This window comes from Phoca vitulina, unplaced genomic scaffold, assembly GCF_004348235.1.
Source record: "Phoca vitulina isolate PV1807 unplaced genomic scaffold, GSC_HSeal_1.0 scaffold48, whole genome shotgun sequence".
NCBI classification, from domain to species: Eukaryota; Metazoa; Chordata; class Mammalia; order Carnivora; family Phocidae; genus Phoca; species Phoca vitulina.
The window spans coordinates 8,702,639-8,721,424 of NW_022589751.1; the positions used below are offsets into that span (position 1 = coordinate 8,702,639).

Here is an 18,786-nt window from a genome sequence, read left to right on the forward strand (position 1 = left end):
ATGAACTTGAACACGTTCATATGCCAAAGAGAAGAAAATGACTAAAAAGGGCGCCTGGGTGGCTCAGTTGGTTAAGCGACTGCCTTCGGCTCAGGTCATGATCCTGGAGTCCCCGGATCGAGTCCCGCATCGGGCTCCCTGCTCAGCAGGGAGTCTGCTTCTCCCTCTGACCCTCCCCCCTCTCATGTGCTCTCTCTCTCATTCTCTCTCTCAAATAAATAAATAAAATCTTTTAATAAAAAAAAAAAAAGAAAATGACTAAAAAATCATAGAAAGAAGGGATTAGAGTGAGATCCCAGAGGAACGAGTATAGAAAATTTAAAATGCTCTAAGAGATGGGAGAAGAAAAGTAGAATCTGATGTTAGAGAAACCAAAGAAGGAAAGTTCAAGACTGGGCAATGGTCTACAGAACCAAGTGCATTTAAGAGGTCTAAGAAGATACACTGGGTTTGTCAATTATAAAGTCCTTAATGGCAGGTAAGTGATAGAAGCCAGAACACTGCAAGTGGAAGAGTTAATAGACTTGGGGAGTGGGAGATTACTCTTTCCACAAATTTGATAGTAAGGGAGAGGAAAGAGAGAGCAGAAATCAGAGGATAATCCAAGTGGAGGCATTTTGTTGTTGTTGTTTTTTTGTTGTTGAACAGGGAAGATGAACCTGGTGCAGGTGGGTGAGAAAAGGTATACTGAAGATAAAAGAAAAGGTTAAATGATGAAGCAAGGGCCCCGGGGGAGACAGAATGGATGGGATCTAGCATACATATAGGATCAGTTGTGGATAGAAAAAAAGCGTACCTCTTTAGCTGAGATAGGAGAGAAGGATATCTGCTGATGAATTTAAGTTGTCCTGGCGGTCACTGTTACAAATTCACTTCTGAGAGTCTATTTCCTCTGAAAAAGCAAAACCAGCTGCTGAAAGTACAAGGTCAAAGATGGGATAGAAGGTTTAAACAGTGATAAAAATTAGAATAGTAGCTGTAGGTGGAAAAGGAAAAGAATGGCTGAGCTCTATTATGGACTGTGACATATCGTCATGATGATAATCTGGTTTTGTAAATTTCAGTACTAGAACTTAATTATCTTTAAATATATGAGTTGAAAAAACAAATGACTAAACTGAACTAGAGCAGAGAGCAAAAGCAGAGAAAGACAAAAGGCAGGGAAATTTGAGTAAATAATGAACCAAGTAGTGTGGCTAGACAAGGAAGAAAGTTAATCTAGGTAGAGGCTGATGATGATAAAACAGTAGTCGAAGGACAGGGTCTTTATGAGGTCACAGATTAAATATAGAAAAATAAGGAAGAGGGAGAGATGAATAAACAGAAATATGAGAGGAGAATGCTAGAATTTAGGATTTTTAATATGGAATAGTCTTAGACATTAAGGTCCCACAGACAGTCATTTCAGGTGCTGGAACTGTGATGCACATGACTGCTTTAGTCCCACCATGGTCTTGTAGGACTTGAGTAATGAAAACTGAGTTGGGAGCTAAATTCTTTTTAAAAAGTGAGGGAGTGACCAGGGAGCTGATAAATGATGAAGAGGAAGGTAAACGGTAATTACACAAGGGTTTCCATTATGTTTTACAAGGGTAGGATGGAGTGGCCTAGCAATGGCAATGAGGAGATGGAGCATATCAATGCCCCCGTGGTATGTGGGGCATGACTTCCAATGTAGTGAGCTGCTGGGAAAGCAGTGGCCTTATGGGAGAGTCAGGCTCCAAATATCAGGAGGAAGAATGTTATGTAAGAAGAAGGGGATAAAGAGGAGTTTATTTATATCACGTATGGGGAGTCCAGAGAAAGAGTTAATGTCTCTGGAAGAAGGCTGATGATCAAGAGAGAGAGAAACTGTGGGGATAAGGCTATGAAAAATTATCAGTGTGGTTCCACGTATGACAGAAACTAGAAGTAGAATGGGATTTACTGATCTCCGATCTTAAATGAAACTCTCATAATACTCTTCCAGTATCAAGCTGCCCAAAACACTAGGACTTTATTTGGTTGCTGAGGTTAAACAACAGTGTTAGTTTTGGTGACTATATTATTAAAAAGTAAAAAGAATTTCAAAAAACCCAGGCAATCAATGAAACTCGGAATAAAATTAATGATGTTTACACTCATCTGTCATTAATATGGACATTCAGAAAATAAAATTAAAGCTTAAAATCTCATAAGAAACTCACAAATTTCAAAGGAGAACTAAAGGATATCCCTAGAAGCATGAAAGAGATAGTTTGGAACGTAAGGCAGTATTTTGACCTCCAGATAGTATGTTTATAGAATACTGCTTGAAAATACAAATCCATTCTGAATATTTACATTACACAGTGGTCCCAGCTTAAATTCACTCAATGTTTGGCAAGAATCAATATGATAGTAGTCCGCTCCCAATTTCAGGATTCAGGGACTTTGTCCCTCCACCCCCATACATACAGCTGTCCTTCTCACAGCAGACCCTCTGGTTTTGTGACAGAAAAGCTCTGAAAAATGGGCAAATGGGTGGAGGAAGACATAGTGGTGTTGGATTGAGGATCCAAATTATTTTGAATACAAATATAGTGGAATGAGGGATAAAAATCCTCAGTGTGATTACTTTGTCACAACATATATAATACCTACTAGGATTCATATAGCAATGAACAGCATTTTACTTGGGGAAAAAAAACTAGATCCAAAATGTAATCACCAGGAACTGACCTTCTAACAGAGGGAAATTTCTCAAAGAAAAAAATAATAAGGCAGAGAACTTAATAAAAGAGTATTCCAATCGGATCAAATAAAGAGAGCATTTCTGAAAAACTCATGTTAAAATCCTGTGTAATTTAAAGGGGCAACTGCACATTTAAAAAATTTTTTTAAGGTTTATTTGTTTTAGAGAGGTGAGGAGGGGCAAAGGGAGAGGGAGAGAGAGAATCTCAAGCAGACTCCCCGTTGAGCGTACAGAGCCTGACTTGGGGCTTGGTATCACCACTCTGAGATCATGACCTGAGATGAAATCAAGAGTTGGATGCTTAATCAACTGAACCACCCAGGTGCCCCATTTTTAAACTCTTTTCCAAATCAATCCCAATTAGAGTATCTCTTGTTTGTAGCCATATATCTTTTCTTTCTTTAAAAACAAAAAACAACAACAAAAACCAAAACAAGTTTGGGAAGAGAGATCATTGGAAGATAAAAGTAAATCTATACCTCCAGATAAGAAAATTGCTATTTTAGAGTTATTGCAACTAGTTTGTTTAGAGGCTCTTCAGTTTACAAGTACTTTCCTATTTCACTGTCACGTTTCACCATCCTCCCAGGTAGGAGGTAGAACCGGGAATACTACCATCACCCAGACTATTCAGATGCCAAAACTGCAACTCACCAAGTTAAAGGACTGTAGGGATATTTGAAGTGGTGTCATCTTCTGGGGCTCACAATATGGAAGGTAACCATGCTTTTTTTTTTTTAATTTTTTTTTTAAAGATTTATTTACTTGACAGAGAGAGACACAGCGAGAGAGGGAACACAAGCAGGGGGAGCGGGAGAGGGAGAAGCAGGCTTCCTGCGGAGCAAGGAGCCTGATGCGGGGCTCGAGCCCAGGACCCTGGGATCATGACCTGAGCTGAGGGCAGACGCTTAACGACTGAGCCACCCAGCAGGCGCCCCGTAACCATGCTTTTTGACAAAACAGTCCACAGCACTGCCCGGCAGCACTCAAAATGACATTTTGGAAACAAGTAATATAATAAACTAAGTTCCTTCCTCCCATTTACCCTCTACAGCTGGACTTACAAAATCAAATGCCAGGCCGGTTGACATACCTAAGAAAAACGTGTCCCAAATTAAAAAAATGATAAAATAATAAAGTCAATCAACTCTAAGTCTCAGTGCTTCGGAGGCTAAAGGGGGATGGGAAACTGGAGAGGCTTACTCTTTATAGAAAAGACAGCTGCAAATCACTTACTATTGCCATGTACAGATCTGGTTTCCTAAATCTGATTTTTCAAGAAATCTAGATTTTCATGTGAAAGCTCTGGACCTTTAAATGACAACAACTTAAAAAAAAAAAAAAAAAGAACTGAAGCAAAACACTTTGGCAAGTGAGATGTGGATGACCAATCTGAGTGAGATATCTGCTGGACTGAGACGATTTTCCTTTAAACTTGAAAATATTTAGGGTTGGTTGTTTTTTTAGCTCTTTAAACTACAAAATGTCCAATATTAGATTTCAAATCCTACACTACTTCACTTTAGCCTGTTCATTATTCGGGCCTACATACTTTATAACACATATGAAAGTGTAATTATAACAGTATATCTCAGTAAATACATGCTATATGTATTTTTAAAAACACTACCCCTGTTGGGGCGCCTGGGTGGTTAAGTCCGTTAAGCTTCCCACTCTTGATTATCTCTCTGGTCATGATCTCAGGGTCATGATCTCAGGGTCCTGAGATGGAGCCCTGCATCAGGCTCCCAGCTCAGCAGAGGGTTGGCTTCAGATGTTCCCTTCCATCTCCTTCTGTCCCTCCCTCAACCCCTCTCTAAAATAAATTAATAAATCTTAAAAAAAAAAAAAAACCCCACAAAAAACAAAAACAGTACCCCTGTGTGATAATTATTCCAGAAATTAAGTGAATTTAAGGAACAGCACAGATTACATATTATTTGCACCTGCACTCCTATTCTATTTAGCTTATAACATTGCTATTTACTCAAGTATTGCTTGACTTTGTCCTTCTTTCACCACTATCATTGTTCCTAAATTCCCATAGCAGAAGAGCCGTAGAAATTCAAGATGGGAGACCCGGCAAGGATTTTACTCAGAATAACAACATGGCCAAATGATTTCGAGGCTCGGACACATTTAGCGATATGCAGTTATCTCAGATGAGAAAGCGAGCAGAACTTCCGAGTTCTATTTCTACGTATGCCACAATGTACCAACGTATCCTGGAACATTATTTTTGCAGCAGTTTCTTCACTTCCACATCTCCCCTTTCCCCAATATACAAGGCTGTCAGAAGTCTGAACCCCCTTCTAAGATTCCCTGGGGTCCAAGCGCCAAGCACAAAGCCTGGCGCAGAGAGCAGCTAGAAAACATCTGCCGAATGTCTGAATGAATGAAAGCCTCCTTCACACCGCAGAGCTGCTTTCCTTACTAGCAAGTTTCCTAACTTCATGCCCGCCAGTTTCCCAGGACAAGTTTCAAAACAGAACATTTTCACTTAACTCATTATTTTAACTCGGGGTGAGTCACTGGGAAAAGAAATGTAAGCTGTTTCGTTTATGAAGCAAAGATGACACGACACGAGTGAGCATGTCCTGCGTGCCCTACTTCAAGGCTTTTAAAAGTATTAAATTGGTTACACTCATACCAAGCGCCGGAAAGAAAAAGAACCCCTGGCATCTTTAGGACGCCCCTTGGGATGCCACCCCCAAAGCACCCGAAATCAAAGAAGCCCTCTACTCCCGGCGCGGTCGAAGCGGCGGGTCGCGCGGGCGCCCGGAGCGCCACCATCCCCGCCGCCCGCCCCACAGCCGCCCAAGACCACAGGGCGCACCTGGACCGCGGACAGCGGGCTCGCGAGCGTGTCCTCCGGGACGCCTGCCACTCCGGTTGTCGCCGCGGGCCCGCGTCCGCCGGGGAGCTCACGGCCGGTACTCACCCGTTGGGGATACTATTCTTCTTCACCATGACGCGAGAGGTGCGGGGCTTCCACGCGCCAGGACACCGCGCTCCCAGCTCTCTCCCTCGGGCAGCTGCGGCCACTGAGGCACACACCCAGACCGCAGGTGATCAGAGCCAGCGCTCCCGCAGGCGCTATAGGCCCAGGCCAGGGCGGGAGTGACAGGCTCCGACGCCTCAATTCTAGTCAGAAGCCCAAGCAACGGGTGAACAGACGTAGCGCACCGAAGATTCCCGAAGGCGCACGCTCTGCGCTCGCCGGGGACCCAGCCGGCTCAGGGGCCGCACCGCGCATGCTCCCGGACGGCCTTGACGTCAATCCCCGAGGAGGGAGCGCTAGGCGGGCGGCGGGATGTGACCGCGGTCGTGAGGAACCTTGCGGGGCGGTTAATGACCTCTCAGAGTCCGCGGTAAATGGTGCGTCCTGCCTTAGCTGTTCATAAGTAGCAAGAGTGCCCTGTCCATCCAGGTGAATGTCATACTGCCTGTTAAAGCCCCCTGACCCTTCCCTGTCAGACACCCCGGTATCTTGGCTGGTTGGAGCCCTGCTCTGTGGACTAAAACTAGCGGCAGCCCCCTGGAACCGGACACAAACCCGCACAGGCCGCTGGGACTTGTAGTCCCCAGAACCTGGCCGACCCGTCAGTCATTCCCTTGGGAAATTAAGTGGGTTGAGAACTACTCCATTTTGCGGCATTCGAGAGTAGTGCTTGATTTGCATCAAATCCAAGACCATGTTATTTATTGAGTGCCTATTTTGTGCTGAACATCTTGCTAGGATTGGTGGAGGATAGATGAGTTTGGATCCCAGCTCTCGTCCTCTCTTCAGGGTAGGCAGAAAGATGAACTTGCAGAGTAGGATGTAATGAACAAAAATAATGCTTTTGGAGGTCACAGAAGGGCCAGAGTCAGGGAAAAAAAAAAAAAAATCCCGGAAGATGTGGGATTTGAATCAGGCTTTGAGACGTGGAATGCTCTAGGTGAGAGGAAAGTTGCAAAAATCCAAGGATGGATGTGGCAGGGAGTATAAAGAAGGTTGATCAGGCTATAGGCAAAGGTTTATGTTGGAGAGTAGTGAGCAGGGCTTAGGTGGGAGAGTAGACACGGCGGTCTTTTGGCCTCACTTTTCAGGAAGGGCCTCGTTTTGACTTTCTCTCCAGTTGAGACTCTAAGTACAGGCACTGAGATACGTCAGGTTTAAATAAAAGGCAACATCACAGGATTTACCTGTGTCCAGTTTCTGGACATCATGGCCCGTGTTGCTCTATGAATTAATACATTTTTATAAATCCTGTAATTAACTTGAGAGTGGCAAAATTACATTACATCGTGTGTGTGTGTGTGTGTGTGTGTGTGTGTGTGTGTTAGATATAACCTTTCAAAATATACCACAGTTTTTGTAACCTGTTTTGGCATTAATCGATCTCTATGTACCTAAGCTCTCAAGGGAAGTGAACCCAAATCTTTCTTGACCTATAAGAGCAGGTTATGGTGATTTGGGGGCTTAGTCCTGTATGCAGTGGATGATTTCGTTTTGATGCCTTTTGAAGACATATATAAATTCACAGAAAATCCTAAGAGCAGGTTATGGTGATTTGGGGGCTTAGTCCTATGTGCAGTGGATGATTTCGTTTTGATGCCTTTTGAAGACTTATATATAAATTCACAGAAAATCCTTTGTCAGGCCACTGTTCGTAGTTTTTTTATTTTAGAAAATAAGATTATAGTTAACTAAAAGGTATTCATTTTCAAATTTGTCAGGTAATGAAACACCTGGAAGTCATGATGCTCTCTGGAAAACATTGTGAAATAATGCTATTATATTTACCTAATTGTAGAATTTCTTTTTGTTAAATTCCACCTTTTCCATACCTTAGAACCAGTATATTTGCCATATATTTAATAAATTTTGATTTTGGCAAAATGCTATCCATTGCCTTAATTTTATCATAACTTTGAGTGAGACTTTAAGTTTTTTGTACAACATCACAATGCAAATCAAAGAAGTGTGGAAAAGCATGATTTAAGAAACACTGCTATAAGGGAGTTCAGAAGGAACTGATCATACTATGTGACAATAGATGACCTAAAATAAAGTTGGATTTGGGCCTGAATTCAGTTCCGCTAAGGAAGGAAGGTGGGTTAATACATTTGGAAAGATTTCCAAGAGCTGGGAGAAAACGAAAAGAGAAACAAATTCCTAGTTAGTTCGTAATTAACCAAAGAAATATTACTAGATATCAGAATATGCATGTTGTGACCATTCCATATGTTAGAGATTTTTCTGTAATTTTATTCTGCTAACACTCCTGAAACCAAATGGCATATGACAGAAGTAATCAAGGTAATTTAATGTTAAATTTACACACAGCATAAAATTTAATTTCAGGAATCACCATAGTGATAAAGGCACAACTGGATAAATTTGCAGAACCTAGAGATTTCTAAATGCTACACGAGAGGCAAACATTTATACACATAAACTGCCTTCTGTTTGCTGTGAATCAGAAAAGGCTGAATGAACTACTTGACTTTAATTCTCAGGTTTTGACTATGGACCTCCAGGTCATCTGATACAAAAATAGCTAATCCTCAATTTCCTTACCCTTTAGAAAGAGCTTTAACTGCAAGAATTGCAAATTAGCAATAGCCTTGAAGAGAAGATTGGGTTTAACTGTTGGATCGAGTTTTTCAATAAAGAGAGTTGAATTCTGTAAGAAGGTAAAAGTCTGAGTCACAATTTTTCCTTACTTCTGCAAGATTTTCAAAAAAGCAAATGCAATTTTCTTCCAGATCTTCAATTTTATTTATTATTTTGTTTTATTATTTTGTCTATAATCATTTATCTTATATCATTTATGGAATGATAAATGAGCCAGGTTAGAAACATCTCCAGATCTACAAAACAGTACCTTGTTAAAAATTTTTAAAATTTATTATAATTTAACTATCTATGGGATGTGCTGTCACTAAAGTTTCCCCTAGTGTAGCAGATAAAATTTTAGATGTACATATCAGCAAGCTAGGTATTGATTTGAAGGTTATTTTAGATGTTCTTGCAGAATGCAAAATAAATTAAAAACTCTCTTTTCCTGGCATTATATTCCTGTTGTGCCTAATTTTGGTATGTTAGTAGGAAGAATCTTAAAGATATTTTAAAGAGTCTTAAATCAACTTCCTAAATGTCTGTTTACTGATTAAACAAAGAATTTAGTTAACTTAGACCTGATTTTCTTCTGTTTTCTGTTCTCTTCTATTACAGTATTTTTAATCATCTTCTGGATTTCTCACCTGAATGTCCCATAAAGATCCATTAGCAACATCCAAAAACTGAACTTATTGATCCCTACCCCAACTACATTCCTACTTTGACAATACTTGAAATGACGCTACTTCTCAGTGACTCAAACCAAAAACCTGGTTTGGTTCTTCCCTCACTTTGTCTTCTCCATGTAATTGCTCATGAAATCTTGTGATTTTTATCTTTTAAATGAAGCTCTTTCCACTCTCCATTCCCACTTCCATTTTTGATTCAGATCTCTAGCATCTCTCTTTGGGACTATTATAATGGCCTCCTAACCAATCTTCCTGCCTCTGGTATATATCTCCATGTTTAATGAGATATTTTTTCTCACTAAAGTTTTATAGTTCTCAGAGAGTTTCCACATATTTTAACTGAAGTTATTCCTAAGTATTTTAAAAATGTTTTTGTTGTATTGCTATTATGAAAGTGATCTTTCTCTATTATATTAACATATAGGGAAGCTATTAGCTTTGACATATATTCCTCTTGTATTCTGCCACCTAACTTTCTAATTGTGTCTAAACTTTTTGATTGAGTGTCTTGGCTTTTCTATGTATAAAAACCTATCCTCTACAAACAATGATAACTTTGTCTTCTCTTTTCTAATAATTATACTTCTTACTTCTTTGATGTGTCTTATTACATTAAGTGGAATTTTTACTATATACTAAAGGTGATAGCGTATTTCTTTGTTTAATTTCTAGTTAAATTTTTTTTTTTTTTTTAAAGATTTTATTTATTTATTTGACAGAGAGACATAGCGAGAGCAGGAACACAAGCAGGGGGAGTGAGAGAGGGAGAAGCAGGCTTCCCGCAGAGCAGGGAGCCCGATGTGGGACTCGATCCCAGGACCCTGGGATCATGACCTGAGCCGAAGGCAGACGCTTAATGACTGAGCCGCCCAGGCGCCCTAATTTCTAGTTAAATTTTAAAAATTAAGTAGCATACCTTTAAGTATAACATCATACTTTCAGTAATATATCATCCTTAAGACTATTTCTTATTTATTTAGGAAGTGGAAATGAAAGAACCATCATGAAAAAGATCTCAAAGAGGAAAGAAGATATGAAAAAAAAGGTAAGGTATTAATGGAGATTATAAGGATCTTGATTATACTAATAGCCCAATTATAAATATAGGATAGTCCTGAACAATGTGATATATTTGGTTCTATATTCAAATCACATAGTTCGCATGTTAAAAAAAATAATAAGCTTAAGAATGAATTATACTCTTTGGTGTGTTAGTTATGCCATAGTATTAGAGGTGAGTTATTTATTTATTCCCTTATGTAAATATTAATTCATTTACCTGTTCTCTCAGCCAGTGGTCCATTTTCTGCTTTGCTCCAAAAAAAAAAAAAAAGTTTTTCTTTTTTTAGTGAATAAATAAAACATATATAGGACCAATATCTACAGGTCTTTTAGAGTAACTCTAGTTAAGATTCATATTTTATCCCTTTTGGGGGATGGGAAGTTATGAAGAAGTGTGCAGAATCCTGGGAATGCTGGTTGAGATTATTGGAAACTAAAGGGAGACCTCTATCAATCACTTACTGTCCCTTGGTCCAGAATTGAATTAGGTATTTTTAATTGTGTTGAGGAAGATGCTGAACATCTTAGTTTATGTTCTTAATAGTTCTTAAGTGTGATACAGTAAGCACTGGTGGATTTTGAAGTTCTTTCAGGAAGTCTGTAGACGAGACTCTTATTTTGATAATGTCTTTTACTTTAGTTGTTAGTTAAGGAGTCTTTTGCTAGTGTATTTAAACTTAAAATGAAAAACAAACTCATAATCTATATTGTTCTAAAAACAGACTTGACGTTGCTAGTATGGTTTAATTTCAGAATATTGAAGCTTAAAAAACTTAAAAGGAAGTTTGAACATATCGAGTTTTTTTATAATGGTAGGATATTCAATTAGAAATACCAATAGGCAACTAGAAATATGGTATTCAGGATAGCAGTCAAGGTTGGAAGTCTTGGAAGCAAGATTTGGGAAGCCCTGGGAATACATCCACTCTCCAAAGCCTTGGAATGTGCCTGCATGTAAGCTATGAAGAGAAGTGTGACCATTGAAGAACACAGGGAATAAGTGGCCAGAGAAGTAGAAGAGTAGAGAGCAATGATATAGAAAGTTTTCAGAAAATAAAGGTACCCAACATTATCAGATGCTACGGAGTAATCAAGTAGTAGCTAACATGGATAGAGTGTTGAGTTTCAAAGTATTTTCATATGTCTGGTCTTATTTGGCCCTCCTAAAAGATGTGTAAAGTTGACAGTATACCAACACTAACAACTAACCATTGGATTTTATCATTAAAAGGTCCTTTTTGATATTACAGAGAGAAATTTCTTAATTTAAAAATTCACTGTATTTAAAGAGTTTATACCAATTGATAAAAAGATGAAACTTAGGAAAACAGGCAAAGGACATGAATTGGCATTTTAAAGGTGATGACTTTCAAAGGGCTGATGAACATATGAAAAGATGTTCAATGCCAAAACAAAAAGATATAAGGTAACCTGCTCTCCACAACTTTTTTGCAGATGTCAGAAGATAACAGTGCAGAAGAAAATGTAAACAAGCATCTCCAAAAAGGTTCTCAATAAGTATACCACAACTCTGATACTGCTGGTTTCTATTTTTTAAAGATATAAATGACTAATCCTATCCTAGGGTTTCAACTGGGAACACAAGTTTCTTAAGAAATGCGTTCAAACAGAAACTAAACTTCCTAGATAATATAAGACGGGCATAAGAAAATACATAGTAAAGTCAACACATGTAATAAAACCAAATTTTGTTTTCTCTCCCTTTCTACAAACATGAAGAAGCCACTAGTGCTTGAGACTGTGTTAGTCCATAAACAAGCATAGATACGGAACCTGCTTCAGGAAGCTCCAGATCTCAGGGAGAAACATATATAAATATGGTTGAAACCTGGTTCATTCATCCACCAAATATTTATTGAGACCCAACTTTGTGGCATCTGCCATTCTAAATTCTGGGAGTAGAGTATAAATAAACCAACTAGTAATTTTTAAACTTACCAAGGAATACTGCAATTAAGAATGAAGATTCTTGGGGCGCCTGGGTGGCTCAGTTGGTTAAGCATCTGCCTTCGGCTCAGGTCATGATCCCGGGGTTCCAGGATCGAACCCCTCATCAGGCTCCCTGCTCAGCAGGGAGCCCGCTTCTCCCTCTGCTCTTCACCCCGTTCATGCTCTCGCTGTCTCTCAAATAAATAAATAAAATATTAAAAAAAAAAGAATGAAAATTCTCATTACCTTTAGTGATTTAGTTTTATATTTACCCTTTATTTCCATTAGCCTCTATGCAACCTTTGAGTACTCAAAGAAGAAAAAGAAAAATGCAAGGCAGAATAACCAATAGGCCCTCCACTTTCTACTGTACATAGGACTGCACAACCCCTCTCTTTCTCAGTCCCATCTGGTGGATTGTCTGGTGGATGAGCAGAAAATAACACATAACTTGGAGTGTACACACTACCTGGAACCTTGTTTATGCTCTATGTTTCATATCCTTTAAGAGCTTGCAAAAGGAGGGGTTGGCAGTATTGTACTGATTTTTCAGAACTGACATAAGTAGTTAAAATGGGTACCTAGAGACTTCTCTCTATTCCTTTCTCTCCAGTTTAATCAGATTGAAGTAACCTGGCTTTGTTATTTGTATACTCTGCAGAACAATCTACATAGAATATGACTGTTCAGATGCTTATCTGAGCTTGCTTTTTTCTTTTTTTTCTTTTTTTTTGACTGACTGTAAAGGACTGTCTCCAATAGCTGAGGATATAGAAGGTAGGGGAAAAAGTCAAAAAAGAAGCAAGTTTCAGTCCTATTTAGTCCAGATTGGAAAAGAGGGAAGGGACAGCAGCCACTGGTCTTAGGTTCTAAGCTCACATGGGGCAATGACCCAGCCTTCGTAATTGTCATGATCTTTAGAAATCCATGCAGTTTAGCTATTTAAGCACTTTTGCCGCTATTGCTATTTTATTATAAGAAAGTGTCATGAACTCTGTATTATGTTGACTTCTTGATAGATTTAGATGCAGAAGAAAATCAAAATGTAATAGGAACGTTGAGAGGCAAAGTAAGAGAGAAGCTAAAAAATGCTAAGGTAATGCTTCTTTTTTCTTTCCTGTTTTCATATTTACTGTTTACTGCAATATGTATGATAATAAACTTTTCTTTGTCAAAAAAGAGTGAAAATTCAGCCTTAACGTAGCTCCTTAAGTCCCAAAAGCTTCAAGTTCTTTTCCATACTTTTTTTTCCAAACCTAAAGCCAAGAAAAGTTGAGTTGGTCATGGTAACTATTTATGACATCTCAAGGGAAAACATGTATATAACTAGTTAAAAGAAAAGCATTGAGAAATCTTGATTTTTATCCATTTTGAATAAAAGACTTATGAGCACAAATATGTCTATATTTGTGAAGATTAAATTTTCCATACCATTTACTTATGTTGTGTTTCAGATTAATCAAGGTGAAAAATCCTCACCTCAGCTACTCATTGATGAGAAGATATATCAGTGGCCTAAGGTAAATAATTTTTTATATTTTTTAGAACAGCTTTATTGAGGTATACTTTATATAGCAGAATATCACTCATTTTAAGTGTATGATTTAATGATTTTTAGTAAACTTACAGAATGATGCAGTCAACACTATAATCCGTTATTGTCACTCCACAAAGATCCCTCATACCGATTTGCAGCATTCTCTATTTGTACCTGACATTTTTTTTATCCTAAAAAATTATAATAAAATATTATAGGTGATCCCCGACTTACAGATTTTGTTTTACAACTCAATGTGTAATCACATTTTGAAACTTGAAATGACAAAACAACTCTGTTTTGGCAAACTATCTTATTTAGGGTAAAGGTTGCTGAGCACCTTTAGCCAAAAGATTCCAAGTAAAATGTCTTAATTAGGATCGAAGTTTCATTTCTCTCTAGTTGTAAAAGGTAAGTAGTCTAAACTGCTAGGAGAGTTCTGCCATCTTCAGCAGATGGTTTCTATCTCAGAGTCCAGTGGGAAAGCTTCAGTGCCTTTATTTGCTGGCCACAGGGAAAGAAGGAAAGAGCCAGAGTGTTGCAGATTGATCTCTTACAGGACAAGACCTACAAGCTGCACACATTACTTCCCTTAAAGGAATGTGGGGAAAATATTTAGGTCCCCCACTAAAAGTAGATTCTGTTATTAGAGATGGGGGAAGACAATAATGGACAATTAGTCATTTCTTCCATAAGCAACGAGACTAACTCTACAAATTTTAAAATGCAAGGAATTTTTTAAAAATCATCTTTGTCTCCCCCACAATGCTCTTCTTGGGTGTTTAGTAAGAATTAAATTTAAAAATAAAAGCAGACTAAAAAAAAAAATGTGTATCCGTGCTATTCATTCAACAAATAGAAGTGTGCCTAATTTGGATTTATGTAACTGTGAATAATAAAAAATTGGAAGCTTGTCAAAGTTGGTCCAGGAGTGTCAAGAAAAGAGGTGAAAAAGAAGAGATATTGGCTTCTAAGACTCCCCATACCAACTGCTAGATAAGAGTATCTGCTTAGCAAGTGGTTTTGTAATGAGCAGAGATAAAGGGAAGTAAAGTACATACTGACAATTTTGATATGCAGCGTTGTTGCAGGGTGAATAACTTTTAAAGTTAATGTGATAGCTAAATTGTAGATACAAACAGGATATAAGATAAGCTTTGTATTTTATATATTTTTAAATTCTTTGACTTCTAGTAACTATGAGTTTTACTTTTTATTATAGAATTAATTCCTTCCCAAATCTCCCTAAAAACAGTTCATTTTTAATATGTGTGTGAGAAGGAAGTGGTAAGTGATTTACATTTAAAAGATTCAGACTTGACAGTACTGAAAAATGAAAGCTTATTTATCAGCAAATTTATAACTAAGGATATGCCCCCTTTAATACCTCTTTTTTTTTTTAAAGATTTTATTTATTTATTTGGCAGAGAGACACACAGCAAGAGAGGGAACACAAGCAGGGGGAGTGGGAGAGGGAGAAGCAGGCTTCCCCCTGAGCAGGGAGCCTGATGTGGAGCTCGATCCTAGGACCCTGGGATCATGACCCGAGCGGAAGGCAGACACTTAACTGACTGAGCCACCCAGGCAACCCTCCCCCCTTTTAATACTTTTAACTGTCTATAACCACAAAAGAATGTAGGTGGACTGGGTGGTACTTGTGTGTGAGCGCACACATCCATGAGAGCACCCAAAAACAGGGAGAGAAAAGAAAGATTTGCCCTGAGCCCCCATTTTGATCACACTGTAAAGTAATACTCTTAGTACTTGGCTAGAGTGAAGAGATAGTTTGGGAGGCAGAGCATTTGGGCTTTACTTTATTCTGTTTCTTATTGTAGTTACCAGAACCTTCAAAACAAAACCCAAAAAACGTAATGAACTGAACAGACTCTTGCTGCTCCTTGCTCATGAATAAGATGACAGTTACTGTTTACCATATTACAGAAAAGTATTTCTTCCACTGATAAGCAGAAAAAATACTCTTTTCCACCCTAAACACTGGTCTACTGTTGTTTACTCCACAGATCGAAGTCTCCCTGGATGAAGGTCTTTGGTTTTTCATGCCAAGTGGTGAAGAAGGCTCAGCTGTGGGCCGGTGTTCAGAGCAGGTCAGATCTGTTCCCTTCCTCTCATGTCCCAGGCAAATTAGCTCTTTATTAAAGGCATAGAATGAAATACTTGGATGGGAGATGAAATTTTTATTATTGAGCCACCCTCTTCTCTTTGAATTAAGAATCTGTTCAAAATGATAATTCCAAACATTTATTGAGTACTTACTGGATGCCCAATGTTGTACTAAATTTTTAATACGGATTACATCATTCAATCCTTATAGTAATTGCATGAGGCAGGTGTTACTATAATGTCTACTTTAAACGTGAGGAAGCTCAGGGATAGAGGGTGAAACATCAGTAGAGCTGGAAGCATTGGCTGTCAGCTCCAAAGCCTGTATCTTCTTTTTCTTTTGTTGTTCCTGTCCTTCTCTCCAAGTGCCTCCCCCCACCCCGCCCCGTTCTCCGTAATCTCCATTACTCTCCATAGATGCCTCATTCTTCATCCCTCCCAGTCTGATCCCAGACCCTTCTAATTTCTAGCAGTTCTTCCCCATGCCTCCCAAACTCCTCAGCCCCCTGTTATTCCCTGGTGGTCCTCTCCTCCCATACCAGTCGGTCTCATGGGTCTTTTCCATGACCGTCCATCCCTCTGGTCTCCCCGTCTGCTCCTGTTCCTCTACAGTTTCTCCAGGTCCTCTCTGCCTTAAGTCTCTGCACGGTTTCCTTGGTCCCCTCCCCCAGTACTACTATCCCCTGGAGTTCTACCCAGTATCTTCTGACGCAGCTTAGCCTTGCCTAATCCCTCAGGCCTCCTGAGTCCCTCTTGGACACCCAATTTACTTTCCAGTCCTTTCCATCCCCCTTTCTTTGCAACCTGCCCAGTCCTTTCATTCCTTCTTTGTTATTGTTGGTTTTTCTACGATAAAAAGAGCTTTATCTTTTAAAAGTTTAAGGTAAGTATATACATTATTTCTTAAAATGCAGAAAACCATGTGAAGAACCGAAAAATCACATGAAATCCCACTGCTCTGAGATAAACCACTATCATTTTTCACACATTTCTCAGTGCTTATGCCCAGACTTGCACATACATGGACTTTTATATGAATAGAATCATATTTGTAAATGGCAATTCCAGTTTTCCAGTTGCTCCGCCAAACCCTCGTGTCATCCTTGGATCCTCTTTTACTAACAGACCTCATATATAATTCATCACAAATCCTGTTGGTTCTACCTTCAAAGTATTCCAGAATCTGACCCACTTTTCACTACTTCCACTGGTATAACCCTAGTCTAAGCCACCATAACCTCTCATCTGGATCATTGCCAGTGTCTCCCTCTGTTTTCACTAGTGCCCCAACCGTCTCTTTTCTATATCATACAGTGGTCAGAGTGCTCCTGTTAAAATCTAAGACAGATCATTCTTTTGCTTACACCTTCTAATAGTTTCCTATCTCACTTAAAATAAAAGCTAACGTCCTCCAAAGCCTATGTGACCTGACCCCCTTGGTACCTCTCCGACCTCATTTCTTACCACTTTGCCCTTCTCCCACCAAACTCCAGCCAGATTGGCCTCCTTCCTATTCCTCACAACATGCAAAGGACTTTGCACCTTTTGTTTGTCTAAAAAGCTCTTCCCTTATCCTCATGCTCTCTCTCTCTCTCACTACCTTTGGGTCTCTGTTCAAATGACACATCATCATTTAAGATACTGTATCTGACAACCCTATCTACAGTAGTACCCCCCCCCCCCCCCTAGCCTGGTATTCTCTATCCTTTTGTGTTGCTTTTTTTTTTTTCCTTCAACACACTTATCACCACCGAGCATATATTTCTATATCTTTTTGTTTATTCCTGAAGCATATTAGGCACTCAGTGAATATTCCAATGAATATTGAATAAATGAGTTTCAAACATGTGCATGCTCTGCCAAGTCATCTGACCTCCTGGAGTCTCACAATATGGGTTAAGGAATGAGCTTCTCTGGGAAAACAAGAGAAGATCCACCCAGCGGATACCAGGGTCAGGTACTGTGGTTATGGCTGCTTTTCCTTCCCAGAGGGCAGGCATGAGAGAAATTAGATCAGTGAGGCAAATAGGCTATTTGGGCTTTAGTAAGTCAGGTTTAGATGTGGGTTGTTTAGAGGCTTTGTCTTAAAAAGCCATTGCCCTGTACCTGGTGACTTTGAGGTCCATAGGAAACTATTGTCCTCATCACAGGAGAAAACCACTGTTTGTGAGGCTGAGTTTCTTCCTGCTGGGAGAAAGGGGAGTCCTGGTCCCAAATATGTTGTCTGGGCAGCCCAGAGTGAGGTCCAAGGTTATTTTCTGACAGTTTTACTTATACCACAATTAGCAAGTTGTGTTCCTGCGACATGGCGGGGGGGGTAATATCTCTTTTTTACCACACCATGCTCAGGTGTATCCATCTAGAGTTATGAATGGAAAGTTAGATGGATGCCTTCTGGCCTCATACTACCTGTCACACAACACCTAATAGCACAGACACTGCTTTGCTGTGAGCTGCATAGTACAGACCAGGAAGGTGATCTGGGAGAGCAGCTAGCCTTAGATTAAATGAGGAATAGTCGGTCAGATGGGGCTTATATTGGTTGAAATCACAGTTTGTCTCAGGCTAAAAATATAGGCCAATTGAATAGAGTAAGGTTTATAAAAGTGACTTGTTTGGTCACAAATAAAAGGCTGGGATCCAAGATGAGGGCTGACCTACTCAGCCTTCAGGACAAACCTTAGCTCTGAAGGCCTGTTGTAAGCCCTGGTCCACACAAGGGGTATTATGAGGGATGCCTGATAATGGGAGCTCAAGCCCCTTTTTGTAGGTGATTGGAATCTTCAGAGATCCTCTGTGTAGAGATCCCTCAAATCTTGCTTCTAGATGTCAGTGTCATACCTGGTTTGAATTCTGGAAAAGATGTCACAAAGGTTTTTGGATATAAAATACTTTCTTGATTTCATGATGGGGATAAGAGAGAGGGTGCGATGTTGTGATGACTTGTATGAACCTAAGTGTTGATTAACTATGTTAATTTCTTAATTTTGTCAGAGCTGGTCAAAGCCATGTAAGGCTCTCTACTCAAAGGAATTCTGTGATTATTTTTTAATTTAATTATTTATCCACAAATGTATGTTTTGGAAAATTGAGGGATTTTATTTGC

General features: G+C 39.3%; 2 protein-coding genes across 5 annotated transcripts in view; one reads left to right on the forward strand and one right to left on the reverse strand.

Moving 5' to 3' along the window:
* Nucleotides 1–5,958, reverse strand: part of LOC116649458 (RNA/RNP complex-1-interacting phosphatase-like) — a 154,062-nt gene extending 148,104 nt beyond the window's left edge. For 2 of the 4 annotated variants that reach the window (XR_004302683.1, XM_032432244.1), the window contains exon 1: nucleotides 5,655–5,958. Coding sequence is in view for 3 of the 4 variants with exons in the window: in XM_032432244.1 (XP_032288135.1) it covers nucleotides 5,655–5,683 (29 nt within the window). In the remaining variant the exon portion in view is untranslated. The remainder of the gene's footprint in view (nucleotides 1–5,654) is intronic. The other 2 variants (XM_032432243.1, XM_032432242.1) reach the window with 1 other exon arrangement.
* CC2D2B (coiled-coil and C2 domain containing 2B) overlaps nucleotides 5,945–18,786 on the forward strand; it is a 92,484-nt gene continuing 79,642 nt past the window's right edge. Inside the window, exons 1-6 of the mRNA XM_032432241.1 lie at nucleotides 5,945–6,091; nucleotides 9,991–10,055; nucleotides 11,528–11,579; nucleotides 13,042–13,118; nucleotides 13,477–13,543; nucleotides 15,570–15,664. Of these exons, the coding sequence (XP_032288132.1) occupies nucleotides 5,968–6,091; nucleotides 9,991–10,055; nucleotides 11,528–11,579; nucleotides 13,042–13,118; nucleotides 13,477–13,543; nucleotides 15,570–15,664 (480 nt within the window). The 5' untranslated portion in view covers nucleotides 5,945–5,967. The remainder of the gene's footprint in view (nucleotides 6,092–9,990; nucleotides 10,056–11,527; nucleotides 11,580–13,041; nucleotides 13,119–13,476; nucleotides 13,544–15,569; nucleotides 15,665–18,786) is intronic.